General features: G+C 40.4%; 1 protein-coding gene across 1 annotated transcript in view; it reads right to left on the bottom strand.

Annotated features, from left to right (window-relative positions):
• Positions 1-18313, bottom strand: part of mmp17a (matrix metallopeptidase 17a) — a 101369-nt gene extending 83056 nt beyond the window's left edge. The window contains exon 1 of the mRNA XM_085279360.1: positions 17879-18313. Within this exon, the coding sequence (XP_085135486.1) occupies positions 17879-18013 (135 nt within the window). The 5' untranslated portion in view covers positions 18014-18313. The remainder of the gene's footprint in view (positions 1-17878) is intronic.
• Between the last annotated feature and the right edge of the window lie 721 nt (positions 18314-19034).

Below are 19034 nucleotides of genomic sequence, written 5' to 3'. Positions count from 1 at the left end.
ATGGAAAATATGCAATTAGCCAACGAATAATTACTAAGCTAACAGGCACCTCCAGATACAATCTTGAATATAAAAGAACCTCTCCAAATTAATGTGGCTGCGCAGTGTGCTATGGACCTAAGTGAGTCTACTCTCTGTAAAAGAAGTCTGATTTGTATGCCTTAATGCTTGTTTTCAATCAAGCTTTTATTCATCTTCCAAGAATCACATTGGACACTGGGCAAACACTTTGTCTATCTGGCTTTAGTTCTTTTATCCCATTTTACTCAGATGAACAGACAAGATGCGAACATGGAGTCTGAGAACATACAATACTGAAAGTTAATTACAAAGCACACATCAAATATTCCCTCAGAAACCTATTTTCTCCCATCTATTTTTTTTATATATAGTAAACCATGAGACAGTGCTTCCAATCACTTCTTTGCCAATGCCAGAGATAAATATCAGCATGCTTTTTGATCCAGAAGCACTTTTTAAGCTTTTCCTTCCCCACACAAATAGGAATGCACATTTATTATAATTCTGCCAGTTTTGGACAGTGAACTCAGAATAGCTCTGTTGATGCTTTGAGGTTTCTTCCAGTTCAATTTGTGGGGAAAATGTGCCTGAAAATTAAACTTCAACTAGCAATCGGAGCAACACCAGATACCGCCATAATTACAAGGCCTTTGAATACCACTTGCAACCAAAAATTTGATCTGGTTCATGACTAAAAGGAGGCGGGATGCCTGCATTAAAATAGAAAAGCCACATGGACTTGATTTAGGGTTTTCTACAAGGAGAGCCTGAAAGGGAGCCAACTTTCCTCTAACCCACAGTTAAACTAAACCATGAAGCCAGTGAAAGGCTGAGGGAGACGGTAGGATCATATTTAACTGAGGAAAACAGCAATTCCTGCTAAATTACTGACACAGTAGGGCCCATTACTTCTGTAAAGTCGGATATTTGGTTGTGTCAAAGCCGACTAAGACCGATTTGATTATTTTGAGCAAACTGCTTACAGCAGATACCGTATTTTCGCAACTATAAGGCGCACATAAAAGCCTTAGATTTTCTTTAAAAAGTGCGGCGCGCCCTATAGTGCAGTGCGCCCTGTGTGTTGTAAGGAGGACGTAGTAGAGAACACCATGAGAACGCTAAAGGGTGAAGTGTGGGCGTTGATCGTATATACCGGACAATCGCACATACCTGTATAAAAGGACAGGTATGTGCATTATGTGGAACATCGTTGTTTTAACAACCCTGAAAATGGCAAAGAGACACGCTTATGAAGCACAGTTTAAACTGAAGGCCATCAGCTACGCGGAGGAACATGGAAATCGAGCAGCCGCGAGAGAATTTAAGATTAATGAATCGATGGTTCGCAAGTGGAGGAAGCTGGAAAACAAGCTCTGACAGGTCAAGAAGACGCAGCTGAGTTTCCGCGGACATAAGGCGAGGTGGCCCGAGTTGGAGGAAAGACTCGAGCGGTGGATCATCAAGCAAAGAACGAGTGGGAGAAGCGTTTCGACGGTCACCATTCGACTAAAAGCGGTTTCGCTAGCAGAAGAAATTAAAATTGAACATTTCCGAGGAGGTCCGTCTTGGTGCTTTCGTTTCATGAAACGGTGCCATTTTTCCATCCGGACCAGGACTACGGTAGCGCAGCAACTTCCAGCGGATTATACCGGTAATGAAAAGCTGGCCATCTTCCGCTCCTACTGCAGCAAACACATCGCCGACAAAAACATCCAGCCCAGCCACATCACAAACATGGACGAGGTCCCGCTCACTTTTGACATCCCGGTGAGTCACACTGTGGAGAAGAAGGGGACCAGCACGCTAGCGATACGCACAACGGGGCACGAAAAGTCTTCTTTTACTGTTGTGCTTGGCTGCCATGCTAATGGACAGAAACTGCCGCCTATGGTGATTTTTAAGAGAAAGACTTTGCCTAAAGAGAAGTTTCCAGCAGGAATCATCATTAAGGCAAATGAAAAGGGCTGGATGGATGAGGAAATGATGAAAGACTGGCTGAGGGAGGTGTATGTAAGGAGACCAGGTGGTTTTTTCCACGCATCACCATCGCTGTTGATCTGTGACTCTATGCGTGCCCATCTCACAGCCAATGTGAAAAAGCTAGTGAAACAAATGAACTGTGAGCTTGCTGTCATTCCGGGAGGCCTGACAAAGGAACTCCAGCCGCTGGACATCGGTGTGAACCGCCCGTTCAAAGTAAGGCTGCGAGCGGCGTGGGAGCGATGGATGACCGATGGGGACCACAGTTTCACTAAGAGTGGAAGGCAGCGCCGGGCGATTTACGCCACAATTTGCGAATGGATTGTAGATGCTTGGGCTAACATGTCTGCTGGCACTGTTGTTCGAGCTTTCGCAAAAGCCGGCATCATTTCCGAGGAGCCGCACGGCACGGAAAGTGACTCTGACGGTGAAGACAGTGAACCTGGCATGTTTGATGGAGATTTAGCACAGCTGTTCAATTCAGACACAGAGGATGAGGACTTCGATGGGTTTGATTGATGACAATTACCGGTAATAAAAATGTGAGTACCAAACTCAGTTTTGCTCCCGCTTCATTTTTAAACACGCATACTTGTATGTTTGTATGCTGATGATGATGACAATTACCGGTAATAAAAATGTGAGTACCAAACTCAGTTTTGCTCCCGCTTCATTTTTAAACACGCATACTTGTATGTTTGTATGCTGATGATGATGACAATTACTGGTAATAAAAACGTGAGTACCAAACTCAGTTTTGCTCCCGCTTTATTTTTAAACACGCATACTTGTATGCGCCCTATAATCAGGTGCGCCTTATGTGTGTGTTAAATACAGTAATGGCACACATAACTGAGACTGCGCCTTTTAGTACGGTGAGTCTTATGGTCGTGAAAATACGGTACACAGAAATGATGGAAAGCTTAATGTGTAGCTAAACAACTTTAATCGAAAGATTTTTTTTTAACAAGTACTTGCGTTAAATCAAAAACAAACTGGGCCTATATTGCATTTCAAATAATGAGGTTAGCGTTTGTACAAATAACCACTACGAGCCAAAATCTCAGGCTTCAGACTTCACTAAATGCGTGTTTTCAGTTCTTTTTCTACTCTTGGGTCTAAAGAATTTTTTCTTTGCTTTTACTGAATAAGAAAACACTTTAGATCCACGGAAGATAGTTGGCATAGAATTTGTAGCCTTGATAACTTGTTTAAAGCTTCACTTAATCGTGCAAGCTGTTATTTTTTTATTATGAGTAAAAGCAGCTGTGGTTCTCTCCAAGTCATCACTTTTTTATTTAATTTGATTTGGTCATCACTCACTACCTGACAAACAGGATGAAGTATATGAGACTGGACGGTGCTCTGTCTGACTCCACGTTGGGACTGTGCTGTCTCTATCCCTGCTGACCTTGTGCCCCTCAGACTTTCAGTATAACTTCGGGTCATACCACTGACAGAAAAACAGAAATACTCTCTCGCCGAGTCTCTTGCTTAAATGCATTACAGCGATGGATGGTGGTCCGGGGGGAATCATCTGCTTCTGAATGTGAATAAGATGATCGAGGACGGCTACTTGACTTGATGACGTAGGGGAGGAGCACAAGTATTTGGAAAACCACTGGAATCTTTTGAAGCTGTGCTAAAGAGGAAGTCAGTAAACAAACTGAATAATAGTTTTGTTTAGGGACCCCCCAGAAGGGACCCCTTAATAGACAGCAAATTAATTAATGGGCCCGGAAAGGCCAGTATAGATGAGATGGGATTTTTCTTTCTTTTCTCTCTCTTTTTTTTTGCAAAGCTACTCCAGTGTGTAGCTCAGTCCAGAACAAAGATACCAAGGTGGAGCGGGCATAATACGTCTGCTAATGTGGTTGACATTTTGATTAATTTACAAGTTCCAGTTTCAAAAGATCTGTGACAAAGCACTGAAAGATTACACATAACTATTTGTTTTAATTCAATCTTGTGCAAAACACACATTCTTTTGCATCTCTCTATTCTGCTTGTTTAAGATAGTGGATTTGATGAGCTGTAGTTCATCATCTCGTACATTACTACTACATAACTTATTTATATGTTAATATCTACTATTATTATCAGTATTTTCAGCAATTTTAAAGTTTTGTTGCAGAGCATACAAGAACCAGAATATCAATCCTACTTGAAGAAAATCTTTTTGCCAAAGACCAAAAAATTCTGATTCAAATGAGCAACCAATGTTACTATATTAGAGAGACTGGGTTGACAGTTGCTGCAATAATTTTTATTTCAGTGCACCAATTGTTTGTTTTTTTCTTTTTCTATTGAGAATTCAAATTTGGATGGTTAAAATAAAAATAATCAATCATTTCGCTCATGAAGAAGTTACTGATTCAAATGAAAATTATCATTGGCATCAATGATGTTTTGCGTGACAATAAAAAGAAGTATGTTGCCATCACTACAGCGAGTCAGAATGTGGGCATAAACATTTTCTACATTTCATATCTGTTTAGGATGTCAAGTTAATTACTTACAACTTCACTAAGAGTAACAGTGTACGATTAGATGTACAATGCTCAGAAAAATTAAAGGAGCACATTTTAATCAGAGTATAGCATCAAATCAATTAAACTTCCGGGATATTGATCTGGTCAGTTAAGCAGCAGAGGGGGTTTTATAATCAGTTACAACAGCTTTGGTGTTAATGAAATTAATAGCTGGTGCATTAGAGGGGCAACAATGAGACAAAATCTCCAAAATGGGTTTTACAGGTTGAGGCCATTGACATTTTTCCCTCCTCAGCTTTTCTGTTTTTTGTACTAGCTTTGGTTTTGTCTAGGGTCAGTGTCACTACTGGCAGCATAAGGCAATACCTGGACCCTACAGAGCTTGCACAGGTAGTCCAACTCCTCCAGGACAACACATCAATATGTGCAATTGCCAGAAGCTTTGCTGTCTCTCACAGCACGCAGGAGATTCAAATGAGACAGGCAGTTACTCTAGGAGAGCTGGACAGGGCTGTAGAAGGTCCTTAACCCATCAGCAGGTCCGATATCTGCTTCTTTGTGCAAGAAGGAACAGGATAAGCACTGCCAGAGCTACAAAATGACCTCCAGCAGGACATTGGTGTAAATTCTCTAACCAAACAATCAGAAACAAACTTCGTGAGATTGGCCTGAGGGCCCGATCTGCTCTCGTGGGCCTTTTGCTCGCTGCCTGCTTCTGTGTACCCGATTGGCATTTGCAATAAAATACCAGACCTGACAAGTCCATCACTGGCACCCTGTGCTTTTCACAGATAACAGCAGCTTCACCCTGAACAGATGTGACAGACATGAAAGGGTCTGAAGAAACTGTGAAGAACATCATGCTCCCTGTTACATTGTTCAGCATGACCGGTTTGGTGATGGGTCAGTGATGGTCTGGGGAGAGATATCCGTGGAGGGAAGACCACCGATCTCTATAGGCTAGGCAATGACAAACTGACAAACTCTATTGTCAGACTCTACACAGGTGTAGTGAATTTTCAGTCAGTAATTTGAATGAATTAAAGATGGATTCATCCTACATGTCATCCAATTCTACCAGTCATGTAAAAATTTGACCTATAACAATGAAAGACAAACTGACAATTAATTCATTAAAACACAAAAGTATAAAGATAAGGAACAAAGAAGCACATTAGCTTTCAGCAAAAGCAAATAGCAGATACACATGGTTAACAAAAAGTTGTTGTTATAACTTCTCCAATCTAAGAACCCAGCAGCTTTTGTCTGCACACATAGGCTCTTGCAGTTTCCAGTGGAGAAAAGGGTGAAATAGATAAATTAAGAAAGAATAATGGAAGCTGCATTATAACCAATGCAAGCATGGTTTAATGTGATTGGTGTCTCGACATGCTGTGTGGAGGACAAATTATATGGACCCAAATGCAGGACTGTTGAGTCAGGAATGAACTTTAAAGAAGCTTTAACACATCTTGGACCAGAAAAATCACAAAGTCCAAAACCAGACAGCCCAACAGGGAACCATGCCCAGGAATCTGAACATCTAGAACACAATTAGGAAACTCAGGAAAAACAAAGCAAGGAGCACACATACAGGAACACAGCAAAGGACAAGACGCAATTTAGACAAAATATTAGGGCTGCACGATTTTGCATAAAATGAGAATCACGATTTTTTGGCTTAGCATTGAGATCACGATTCTCTCACGATTTTCTTTTCCAGTATAAATATTTATTGCACTTATTAACTGCACATCAACTTCGTAACAGTTGAGACTGAACATAAAAACAATAAATAAACATAAAAACAACAAATGTCTCATGTTTTGTGGTTGCTGCAACATGTTGTACTGCTTGTATAAGGTTCCCGTTATTGATGTTTGGGTGGTTGACCGGGACGGATTTTCTCCTGTCACTTTCTCGTCATCCCTGACATGCTCTCCGTTGTTTTTTCCCTGCTAATTTTAGCATCACACGGCACAGCTTCTGTATCACGTGGTATAAGGCTCCGCCCTTGTCATTTGTTGAGCAGGAAGAGTGAGCGCTTGTTTTCATGCAGATTACGTCCCGGATCAAAATGCGGTACAATCGACGTCGTCTTTTTTTTTTTTTTTTTAAATCGTTGTCATTTGGAAATGAGATCGCACATAAGTATGAATCGAGATCACGATTTTCTAACGATTAATCGTGCAGCCCTACAAAATATACACAAAATACCATGCTCCCAGTCACATTGACGTGCATATAGCACCAACCAAAATGTTATGACACTCATGTAGACAGCTGGATTGATGAAAATAAACATGTCTATTATTTTAGACATGTGACATAAATACCCTCTGTATGAAACACATTCAGCTACTGATTAAAAACAAACAAAAACATCCTAATCAATCCTCAGGTCTAGAATTTCTTTACACTCAATAAACACAGACAATGGAATACGTGGTTGAAATTGCAAGCTTTATTTTACAACTCCAATACTTTAGTCTCCTCATAGATCAACATAAATATTGCCTGCAGTAAATCAAGTTGTGAACACATGCTGCCAAATCTTATCAGGAAATCAATGTTATCATTGTCTGGAAACATGCCATGGAGAAGTCTTACAGCTGCCACACATCAGTCCCACACCACCATGCTACAGTGGCAGCCAATGAGGTGTCGGAGCTCTTGAGACCATTTCTGAATTGATTTCTGAGGAAATAATGAACTCCCCAATAATGCTGACAGTCTTCTCAGAAACTTGCATGTCTCCAGAGAACTTTTAATCTTATCATGGCTGAGGTGACAGATTGGATAGGAGTGGATTGAAGGACTGGTTTCCGTCTTACTGAGAAGCTTAAATTACAAGCTGACTGTCAATCTTTATGGAGAAATATGTTCTCTCCAACATTAAAATCTTCTCCCACGTCATTGTTCCTGAAATAATCTGCTGCCCTCAATATAAGCCCCATGATACCTTTCTACAGACGGCAGGTCACACTTGATGAAATGGGACAGCACTGCTAAAAGTATCCTAATGATTCAGGGTGAGAGACTAATAACAGGTTTACAGGGAAACTAGCATCCAGTTATTTTTGTGTGGGCTAACATTTCAGGACTCCTCATCACTCACTAAGGTAAATTTTTAGAAATACATATCAATACACTGTCCAGACAGTCACTACTTGTAAATTATGCTTGCTGATAAATCATATTCTGTGTGGGCAGAATGCTCATTTGGGATACGTCTTATTTTCTTGACCTGTCTCTATTAGTTAGTGCAGCAATCCTTGACTGTCACAGCTTCCCATTTTCTCTTTGAGCACCTTCTATCCCTGGACTTCTTGGAGTAATAAGACAAACCAAGATGTGCTGGCAAAAAGTGCAAAAGAAAGTGTTCTATTTGAAACGGGGTACACTCAAGGAGAAAGTGAAAGGTACTGAAGTGCAAGTACAGACAACTTGATGGTACTTTTTTCCCCCCAGCATCAAAATTTTGGGTTATTACCTCAAAATGTCTATGTGCTCACTCAAACTTCTGAGTAAGCTGAAACTTTTGGATAATAACCAAAAGTTTTGACTTATGGATGACAATTTCTTTTCAGTGACAGAAACAAATTTCAGCAGTTGGCAGCATGTGTACCGATTAGGGTCTTCAATAAATTATTACTCATATTCTAATTATTAGTAACTATTATTGGATTAGACACTCATTTGCAAAACCTGACACACAACTTCACAGCAAACAGCTCCTCCTGTCACTAGCACCTAAACATGCCACTAGCAGCTAAACAGTAATGCACAAACCTATCTTTATGAGACATTTTGCAGGTCAGTAAAGCTTCAGTTTAAAAATACTAAAGTTATCATAAATATTAACTTAGTCAGTGGACATATTAATGTTAGCCATTTTATCAAGGTTAACATTTAGGACCCATTATACCTGTTGTCCGGTGCCTCATGAACGTCACCGTACAACAAAGCTGAATTGAAATTGATGTCACCACTTCTGTGCATTGGGCACCTCTTAATTTTTGTAACCTTGTGTGGTGTGCTCCTGCCACAGCAGCTGCAGTTTTTATTGCTTTTTTAATGCTATATCGGTACAGAAGCTCAGAGATTTGCAGATTATACTGCAGGAGCTGTTGGAACAGTTTGAAAAGATGGAATATTGTGGAAAAAAACTTTGGAAAAAAAAACTGCAGGTATTCTGCTTCTGGTTTTGAATTATTTCACCATTGCTGATATAGAAGCAAGAGTGCCAAGACCCATTTTTCAGGTGAATACTGAAGGGGATATCCACTCTGTAATGGTGAGCATAAATGTATGCGGCTGATGATGTCACCAGGAGGGTGTGGAGAAAACAATATGGAGACAGTAAAAAGTGTAATAGTCCTCCTAAAGTCCCTGATTGAAGCTGAGAAAACTGCCAGCAACCAGACAGAAATTGTGACATATTTGATCAGCGATGAAACCAAGTCACCAGAAAAACAGGAAATAGATATGGCTGCAGCTGAATGCTTTTGCACAGAACAGTATTGTTATAATTTTTATTTAAAAACAATTATGCCTCTTCATTTGATCACTTTCTTCACGTGGTATCAAAAATTGTATCAAATGGTATCCAGCATTTTCTTAAGTTCTAGTATTGTGACAAACCCAGACGTTAGTAAAGGTGGTGCTACAGGTGGTGGCCAGGCTGCTTGTTTGAGAAACCCAATTATACCCTATAGAACAAAAACTGAATTATTAAAAATACCATTTGCATCTTGAAGCTCTGCTGCTGGTCAGAGGATTAGCACCATTTGAAGAAAATTGGTTGGGATTCAACCAGCAGAGAATGAGTGGAGTGGATATTGTTGCATAAGTATTCTGGATGTTTCCTGAGTCATGCTTATAGGTCTCTTAAGAACACAAGCTGCAAATTGATCGCCTATTAACATACTATAATAGTGAGTCCCAGCTACATTTTCTTCCCAGAGACCATGTATTTGTTAACCATGGAAAAGGCCACAAAAAAAGGTTTTTAAGTCAATCAGAAATGTCACTAAAAATAGAAGAATAAGAATTTTTGGTTATATCAAAAATGTATTTTTGGTTATAATAACCCCCCCCCCCAAAAAAAAAAATACGTAGCCTCACTTTTTAAAGCCCATCTTCTGTCTCGATCCTAAAAAACAATACATTTGTTTTTGCTTCTTGTCATTGCTCCTGGATGCAATTTCAAGACTTGATTAAATTATTTAGATTTTAGCAGGGAAGGATAGTAAGTGGTGGCAGTGTGGGAGCACAAGGGGAGCACCTACCGCTCCAGAGGAATTGATGCCAGATGGTGTTCTCATTTAAGAAATTACGTAGCAAAATGAAGGTGAGAAATGGACTAGCCGGAGTGTGGTTGTCCTTCTAGGCACATGGACACACACACACATACAAGTGCAGTCTCAAGGTTTTAGGATCATTATTCAAATGTGTAATGGTTGTGTTTTTTCATGAATAAAATTCCACAGGTGGCTGAATATACGTAATTTAGGTAATTTATCAGCTGCTAATCTGGCCAGCTCAGGCTCGCTTATCCAAAGGGAAGAAATGTGCGTTCAGATGGATAGTTCCTTTGGGAAGCTTGCAGTTATGTTTCAGTGGAGAAAATACACCTCAGAAGGAAGATTATATGATGAGCAAGAAACATATACCATATTATATTTTACTTGTTATGACTACTTTCCCTCAAGTGCTGAAATAGCAAATAGGAGCTATTCAGTGATATATCAAGCTAGATAAGCGTAGCTATAAAATGAACACTTCTCATCGCTGCTGTGTGGGGTGTTTCTAAAGGACTCAGTATTTGGTTGTTAGAGTCACTACTACAGGATTCAAAGGTTTATTTTGTGGTTAGGTGAGTGTTTCCTTAGAAATCTTGAGTGACTGAGTACTTTATATCAAACACATACACACTCATGGACCTCTTTATTAGGTATATGGTTGCGATTGTGGTTCAAGAGTTGGCAGTTCGTCTTGTAATCAGAAGGTTGCCGGTTCGAGCCCCAGCTCCGAAAGTCTCCATCGTTATGTCCTTGGGCAAAACACTTCACCCGTTGCCTACTGGTGGTGGTCAGAGGGCCCGGTGGCGGCAGTGTCCGACCGCCTCGCCTCTATCAGTGCGCCCCAGGGCAGCTGTGGCTACAGTGTAGCTTACCATCACCAGTGTGTGAATGTGTGGGTGACTGAATGTAGTGTAAAGCGCTTTGGGGTCCATAGGGACTAAGTAAAGCGCTATACAAATACAGGCTATATATCCTATGAGTATCGTGTAGAACTGCCTTTTACCCTCAGACCTGCTTTTATCCTTTGTGTCATGGATTCAACAAGGTCCTGGAAACATGTTGGTCCACATTGACATGATGTGGAAATCTTTGATGGAAATCTGTCAGCTTCACATGCATGTTGTGAATCTCCCGGTCCATCAGATCACTCTCCGGTCCTCTAATGGATTGAGATCGGGTGACTGTGGAGGTCATATCAGTTTAACCTTATTTGAGCTTTGTGATATCCAAGCAGCCATCATAAGATGGATACATTGTGGTCATGGAGGGATGGACATCATCACCAATGATACTGTGGTGTTTAAATGATGCTCAGTTGGTATAAAAGGGGCCAAAGAGTGCCACGAAAATATCCCCCATACTGTTACACCACCACCATCTGAACTAAACTATTGATACGAGGCAGAATAGATCCATGTTTTCATGTTGTTTACAACAAATAATGGTGTGATTTGAAATCTCAGCATCCTGCTCTTAAAAGACAGGAGTGGAACCCCAGAGTTGTCTACTGTTTATTTTGGCATCAAAGAAGAGCACTTATTTTCTCTTCTTTGGACAATCAGCAGTTACTGAAATACTCATACCAGCCTTTCTGGCAACATCAACCATGCCAGTTCAATCACTTAAAATCACCTTTCTTCTCCATTCTACACCGGGTTTTAACAAGAGCAGGGTGCCTTGATCGTGTCTACATCCCTAAATGCACTGAGTTGCTGCCATGTGATTGGCTTATTAGACATATGAGTTAATGAGCACTTAAATAGTTGTGTCTAATAAAGTGGCGGGTGAGTGTACACAGTGGCAGGCTAAGCATGACCTCCCTCTGCAGGATAAGAACCTCAATGTGTATACCACTCAGGAAAAGCACCCACACCATTATTGATGGGATAGATGACTGAACACATATCAGGTGAGTCTGTCAGTAATTGTTCTTTGGGGACAGTTTTTGTGTTTGAGGTTGTTAGGCATTATTTTGGCGGTTTTGGTGGTTTTACTGCTTGGAAATTACATTGTTTGAATATTTAACTTAGAAGGTGCAAATTGTTAACAGTTCAGTTATACTTTCTATATCTGGAAGTTTATTGGAGTCAGTTCAAATGTCCCAGTGACTTAAATTTCCTCATACGATGGTGAGCACGAGGGACACTGGATGCCTGCATGCCTGCCTAATTTTTTGTGATCGTGCCAACTCGTCTGGAGAGAATTTACATTACAATCCACAAACTTTGGATGCTCCCTATACAGCTGACTTAAGGCAGATGTCAAAATAAAACAGGAATGACTATAACTGCTACTCAGCCGTCGTGTCTCCCCAACTCTCCTGTTTCTGCAATGGAGTATAATTTAGGCTTTAAAGCCGAAAGCTTTACACAGACCCTGATGAAAATTCTCATCAAGCAAAGCTAGCATATGTAGCACCATAAAGACCTGGAATTGTATGGTTCATATTGAGTACTGTTCACTTTTTCTATACATTTCTGACCTAACAAGTGCCACAAAGTACAGGTTGCACTGCGTATATGGAACACCACACAATTATCAACAGTCGCCAGATGGAAAATATTTACATATGGCCCAACATGGCCCCATCTTATAACCTACAAGACCCCAAGGGCCCATTGCGAGGATCCTATTGTATGCCAAACACGACGTGGACCGCCCCCAGATGTCCTGTCCTGTAAGAACAGTTCTAGGCAGGTGGTTTTAATGTTGTGGCTCATTGGTTTGTATCCACTGTGGAAAGAGAATTATGTCTACAATCATCTGATAATATCTGTAGTTTACAGTCCTTCCAGTGAATAATGTCCTCTGTGTGTACTCTGGCTCCCCAGTGACAACAAATCAGTCACTGGGCAACTAATACTCATCTCAGCTGTCTGCACTGATAAGCACTCTCTGTCTTTCATGATGAACCTAGAAGATGAAGTAAGGTTATACTGTTTACATTTACTTTTTTGTGTGAGATCAAATGTGAGAATTCTCTCTTTTTTGACAATGAATAAAGCCGGAAACTTTAATCTTCCAAAAAGTCTAAATCACATTCTTCTACTTTATCAAGTATAAGGTGCTATAAAGTCGTAATTCACACATGCTTTTGCCTCTAACAGGGCTTTGCAGGATTAAAAATCATCTTCTGGCTTCCAGCTTCAGCTAGAAGCTTTCACATATGGTAATTTTCATAATGATATGATCACTTACTTTACTGGGAAAATTAAACTATGAACTTAAAATTTGCTATCTAGCTCAGATCCCTAGAGTAGGAGGGTGTCACATAAGGCCTCTGAAAAAAAGAACTGCAGGATGACACCTCTTCCCTGGAGCGTCAGGAGTTTCCCCAAAGACATCTTATTCATGTCGCCTCTCTGGAATACATATTTTTTCTTCTGTCCTCAAACTATTTATTAGTACCAAAAAAAAGAAAAAAGAAATATGTGATCTGTCCCAGACTTGCAGGCAAAGATCCTTGGTCAAGAGGGGTTCGAAAATATAAACTTGAAAGGCACTTTCATGTCTTTGTGGTTTTTTGAGCAGAGAGATTTTCTACATTTCGCTTTTTGCGGTTGGCCATAAGAGGACATCACATTCCTTTTCAGGTACTCCCGTTTTCAAAGTAAGAAATATGCTTTGGTCCGGGGGAATGCATGTTTTCCTTAAACTAGACAATTCACATCTCAATACAACTAATAGGCTACGCCATACCCTTAGAAAACCCCAACTGAAGTATGCATATTTTGAAGAAACAACACTTATTTTCAAAGATCACAATGCAAACATGTTGCAAAAGTTGTTTAAAGTGTCTATAGATGTTTTTTTCCACAATGAAGAGAAGAAACTACAAAGACGCTGCTCTCACCACTATAAAAACTGTCACTGTGATCAAACAAATTTTAGTACAGCCTACATGAAGAAGCCAAGAAATGACTTCAATCGACATCAGCATGTCTGCATATGTGATCAGAGTTAATTAAACAGACTAAATCGAAACAAACAAACAAAAACAAAGCAGAACTGCTTTGAAAATGGACTTAAATCGGTAGCAGTTGTCTTGTTTTTTTTTTTTTTTTACCATCTGCGAGACTGGGTTTCTATTGCCAAAACACTGAGGACTACAAAGGTTGGACTATATATATAAACAAAATATTTCAATCCCAATCAAGACTTTAGCAGATGCTATAGGTATAAACTTCATCAGTCTATTTTCTCAACCACTATCTGGAGCCTATTCCAGATAAAATTTGGCAACAGTTAAGATACACCACTGGACTGCCAAGACATCACAAGACTAACACAGGGAGACAGGTATCTACTCCCACATCCACAAGAGTCATGTGAAAAAGAAGGTTTTCACAGAACTGTAAGTACACCCCTACTGTCTCCACAGGAATTAAGAGGGTAAGTAGAGGCAAGTGCTGCTAATCAAAAGCACTTCATTAACTGATCATTAGCAAGTATGACCATCTCTATAAATACAGAAGTTTTGGCAGTTTGCTGGGCTGGAGCATTCAATTGTGTGCTAACACAATGCCAAGGAGGAAAGACATCAGCAATTATCTCAGTGAAGCAATTGTTGCTGCCCGTCAGTCGGAGAAGGGTTATAAGGCCAATTGCAAACAATCTGAAGTCCATCATTCGACAGTGAGAAAGAGATCACAGGGCGACCGTGGCTCAGGGGGTTGGGAATCGCATCTGTAACCGGAAGGTCGCCGGTTCGATCCCTGGGCTCTCTGTCCTGGTCATTGTGTCCTTGGGCAAGACACTTTACCCTACTTGCCTACTGGTGTTGGCCAGAGGGGCCGGTGGCGCGATATGGCAGCCTCGCTTCTGTCAGTCTGCCCCAGGGCAGCTGTGGCTACAACCGTAGCTTGCCTCCACCAGTGTGTGAATGCGAGAGTGAATGGTATTGTAAAGCGCTTTGGGTGCCTTGAAAAGCGCTATATAAATCCAATCCATTATTATTATTATAATTCACAAGGGGAAAACATTTAAGAGTGACTTTCCAGGAGTGGACATCCTAGCAAAAACATACTGCTACGCAATGTTCAGGAAAATTGCAAATAACTCAAAAGCTACATCTCTGACTCTATAGGCCTCACTTAGCATATTAAATGTTAAAGTTCATGACATTACAAATAGAAAAAGACAGAACAAACATGGCTCATTTGGGAGGGTTGCCAGGAGAAAAGCCTGCCCTGTTCTGGCAACACAGCTTAGGTTTGCAAATTTGTATCTGAACAAACCACAACACTTCTGGATCAATGTTCTTCGCACAGGTGAGATGTTTTGCAATAATGCACAGCGCCATGTCTGGAGAAAACCAAACACAGAATTTAAGGATGAACACCTCATACCAACTGTCAAGTAGAGACATGGAGGGGTGATGCTTTGGCCTTGTTTTGCAGGCACAGGACCTAGGCACCTTGCAGTCCTTGAGTGGGCAATGAAGTCTCTGTATACCAAAGTGTTCTAGAGTCAGTTTGGGGCAAGCTTTAACTGCCAGACAGATGGCCTCACATTTGAGTCAAGCAACAGGAATATGTTCCCCCCCACACACCACCAAATCAGGACCAAATGGCTGGAAAAGAAAATAATCAAGGTGTTGTAATGAAACAGTCAAAGTCAAGACCTCAACCTGACTGAAATGCCGTGGCAGGACCGAGAGAGGTCCTCTCTTGAGTTGTTGCCGTAAATGAATGCCAGAAAAACCTCACGAACTGAAGTAAAACTGTAACGAAGAGTGGGCCAAAGTTTCCCCTCGATGATGTGAATAATAAAGTCATATAGGAAAAGATTATTTCAAGTTATAGCTGCTAAAGGTGGCTGTTGACTATTGAATGATTTTCACAGGACTGCAGAACGTCCTATGAAAACTTTTTCACATGACTGCAATTAAAAGTCAAGACTTTACCTGGCTGATAACCAAAACAAGGTTTCCTCAACACATCGAGCTGGAAACTATTCAAACATAAAAGAAACGGTCATTCCATTAAACTAATTGCTTCAGGTTTACCAAGCAGCATGTTTTTTGCAGTGTCACCCTTCTGTTAATGGCAGAGAAAGCTGGGCAAAGCATCCCAACTATTACATCAAAAAGCTAAGCCCTTCAGTCTACAGGCTGCACAGAGGCTGAGTGTTTTACACACAGCTCTATCTAGAAATGCAGGAAAAACTCCACCTTGAGCATTTCTTTCTGTGACACAGTAAATGGAGGAAAATTGCTGCTGTTACTACAGCTTTTCATCTGGTGACACTGGACTGTTTGTTGTGTCACAGTTCATGCAATTCTAAAGAAATGCCTGGGCGAGAGGTCCCGAAAAGCACATTGCTTTTATTTTTCCTATTCTTTAATGAATAACAATTAAAAAAGGAGGATAGCATTGTGCAAAAAAATAACAGAGGACAGAGAGATATTGGTATCAAGAGGAAAACATCTGATATGATGATTTTTGCTGTTATGTATCATTTCATTACTTTCATTACTCATAGGAATGCAGCAAGGAAAAAGTGTGTATATGTCCTACTTAAACACTCATATGTCATATGTGGGGACATTGAGCTTAAAAAAAGGCTCTGTGCTACAGATCTGTGCCTAGTTTTTAACCTACATATCTTGAATTTTCGTGTTCAGATTGTCTTTCTGTTGCTCATACATGCCAACAATTACGGCCTGCATATCATCTCGATAAGATCGTCTGCCGTGCCAGATGTGTCAGAACAGAGTATCAAAAACTGAATGACGCAGCGCTCAGAAGGTAACACATGAATAAAAAAAAAAAATCTAAACTTATCTCTTCTCTTGTTCTTGTCTTTAAGCAAAAAAATAATCCCATGTGTAGGGATTTTTGTGTGTTTTTCTTTTTTCTTTTTAGATAGAGAGAGAAGAGTTTGAGGGCTGAAAGAAAGTGAGACAGGAAGACTGAAGTTGGGATGAGCCGCAAAACAAACAAAAAAAACAATAAAAAGGAAAGAAAGAATGAAAGAATGAAAGAAGTTGCCCTAAGGAGTGGAATATGGAGAAAAATGCATCTTCAGCGGGGACTACTTTAGGAAGATGATAATCAGCTTTTACAAACTTTTTTTTTTAAAGTAAATGGTGCATACTGTAATTTTATGCCTGCCGTCATTATAGTGGCTATAAACACACAGTATGATCTTGCAAACATAAGGTCTCTTTTCTTTCTTAACGGCAGTCTTAAATAAATGCCATTCATGCTGTTGTTCTGTAGTAGTAGTGATGATGACATACAGCATTAGGCCAGTTACCACTTTACAGGCTGTGTATATTTCAAGATGCATCACCAATACCAAACACACACACCTAAATATAATGTAACAGAATCATTAATGATTAGTTTACTCTGCTCTAGCTCCAAACCCATGAAGGTTCACTGAAGCTTATTATTAAAGGTCTTAAATTTATTCTCATAAGCAGTCACAGCTCTGATCGATTTGTTTGTATCCTCCACCAATGGTGCTGCCTATTTAAGAGATTGCATTTAGTTCAAGTCTACTGAGCCACGCCAGACTACAGTATTGGATCATCTATTTTAAACACAGCAATCCTCTGGACTCTTTCAAAGGCGTTACTGGGAGGGGAGGAAAAAAAAGCATTAATAAATTATGCTTCGTGGATTGTCGTTCACTATAAGCTGGAAGAGGTCGATACAACATCGAAGCAACCCCCTGCACAGACATGTATTTATCACAACTTCATTCTTTTAATGGAGCGGTTCCTCCTCGGGAGAAAAAAAATCCTATACAGTCTTTTATTTTTTTTTTTTTTTTTAATCAAGCAGTGTGCTATTGCCACTCTGCCTTGTGGAATGGACTGCAGAGCGCAGTTAAAATTCAGAGCAAGTATTTAGAGAGGCCAGCACTTGCTCTTCGCTGGACGTTCAAGAGTAGCCCAAGTAAAAAAAAAAAAAAAGGGGGGGGGGGGTGTTGGGGTCTTCCAGCTCTCTCACACACCAAAGCTAAAAAAAACACACAAAAAAGAACACACCACTTCATATTCCCTGCACCATCCAGAAAAACTTCCGAGCCCGGTTCTCTGTAAGTAGCTAGAAAAGGTTCAAAACTTACCACCCCCATGTCCAGCTGCTCGGTAGTCAGAGAGGGAGCCGCTCCTGACAGACGAAAGGAGCACAGTATCGGCACCAGGAGCAGCATCTCTGGAGAAATATTCCTCATCCACTTGTGAAGAACCTGATGCACCATGATGCCCTGTGACAGGCTGATCCTGCAGGGCTTACATGGATTCCGACAGCCGCATCCACGGGATAAATCACACGCTGACACTCTAAAATGTGCCCGGATAAAAGTCTACCTCACTGTTGAGCGCAAACACATAAAACACATTAAAATGGGCGCAGGAACAGTTGAGAGCATCAGAGCAGTTTGTGTCTTGCTGTGTTACTAACACCCGGGGCATCAAAAATGAGAGACGCTGACTGATCTCCTCTAATCTCAAGTCCATCAGAGGTGAAGCGAGAAGCGCGAGCTCCCCGTTTGATGGTTGGGTCTCGCGCACTGAAGCAGCTGCCAGCTGCGTGCGTCTGCCTCAAGGAGACTCGAGCGGTCTCAAGACGGACGCAACAACCAATTGAGCTTCCGTGAAAGTTTCAAAATAAAAGTCCCACGGCTTCGTAAAGCCCTGTAAAGTAAAAGTCAATGGAGGGAATTATAAATACAAGCGTAATTTTACTGCACGTTGCCCCGAATCTAAAAGTACAAAATATACGTAAAACACAAGCGACAAAAAAGGAGGTAGGATGCAAGGTAATATTATCTTTGGTTTGTTTACTTGTTTACAGTTACACAAAGTTCACAGACAGATTTAACATGTTGTTTTCATGACGTAATCGTACTATTAATTTATTCAATTACATTTATGAAAAGAATCACTTTAATTTAGTGTAATGCTAAATGTGATATATATGGCATCCAGTCTCCATTTTATTAGCAGAACAACAAAATATTCTAATCAACTAAAACAAATTATATATGTTTGATTCTAATAAGTGAACATAATTTTTTTTTAAAAAGTAGATTGCCTAATTAACAAGGTGTCATTGCTAGTTTTACTTTTGTTCAGGATTGTCATAAAGGTCTATGCACATCTGTACAAAATACTCTATTTTATTAATGTATTTATTTGTTTACAAGCCCGACTTTCCGCCTCCATGGTAACAAAATTCCCACGTAGTCATCTCACATTTACAATGTCCTTTACGTAGTT

Source organism: Mchenga conophoros, linkage group LG7 (assembly GCF_057382185.1).
Source record: "Mchenga conophoros isolate Kocher_MC1m ecotype Shallow Benthic linkage group LG7, M_conophoros_male_GT1.1, whole genome shotgun sequence".
Lineage (NCBI taxonomy): Eukaryota > Metazoa > Chordata > Actinopteri > Cichliformes > Cichlidae > Mchenga > Mchenga conophoros.
This window is presented reverse-complemented; position numbering and strand designations above follow the sequence as displayed.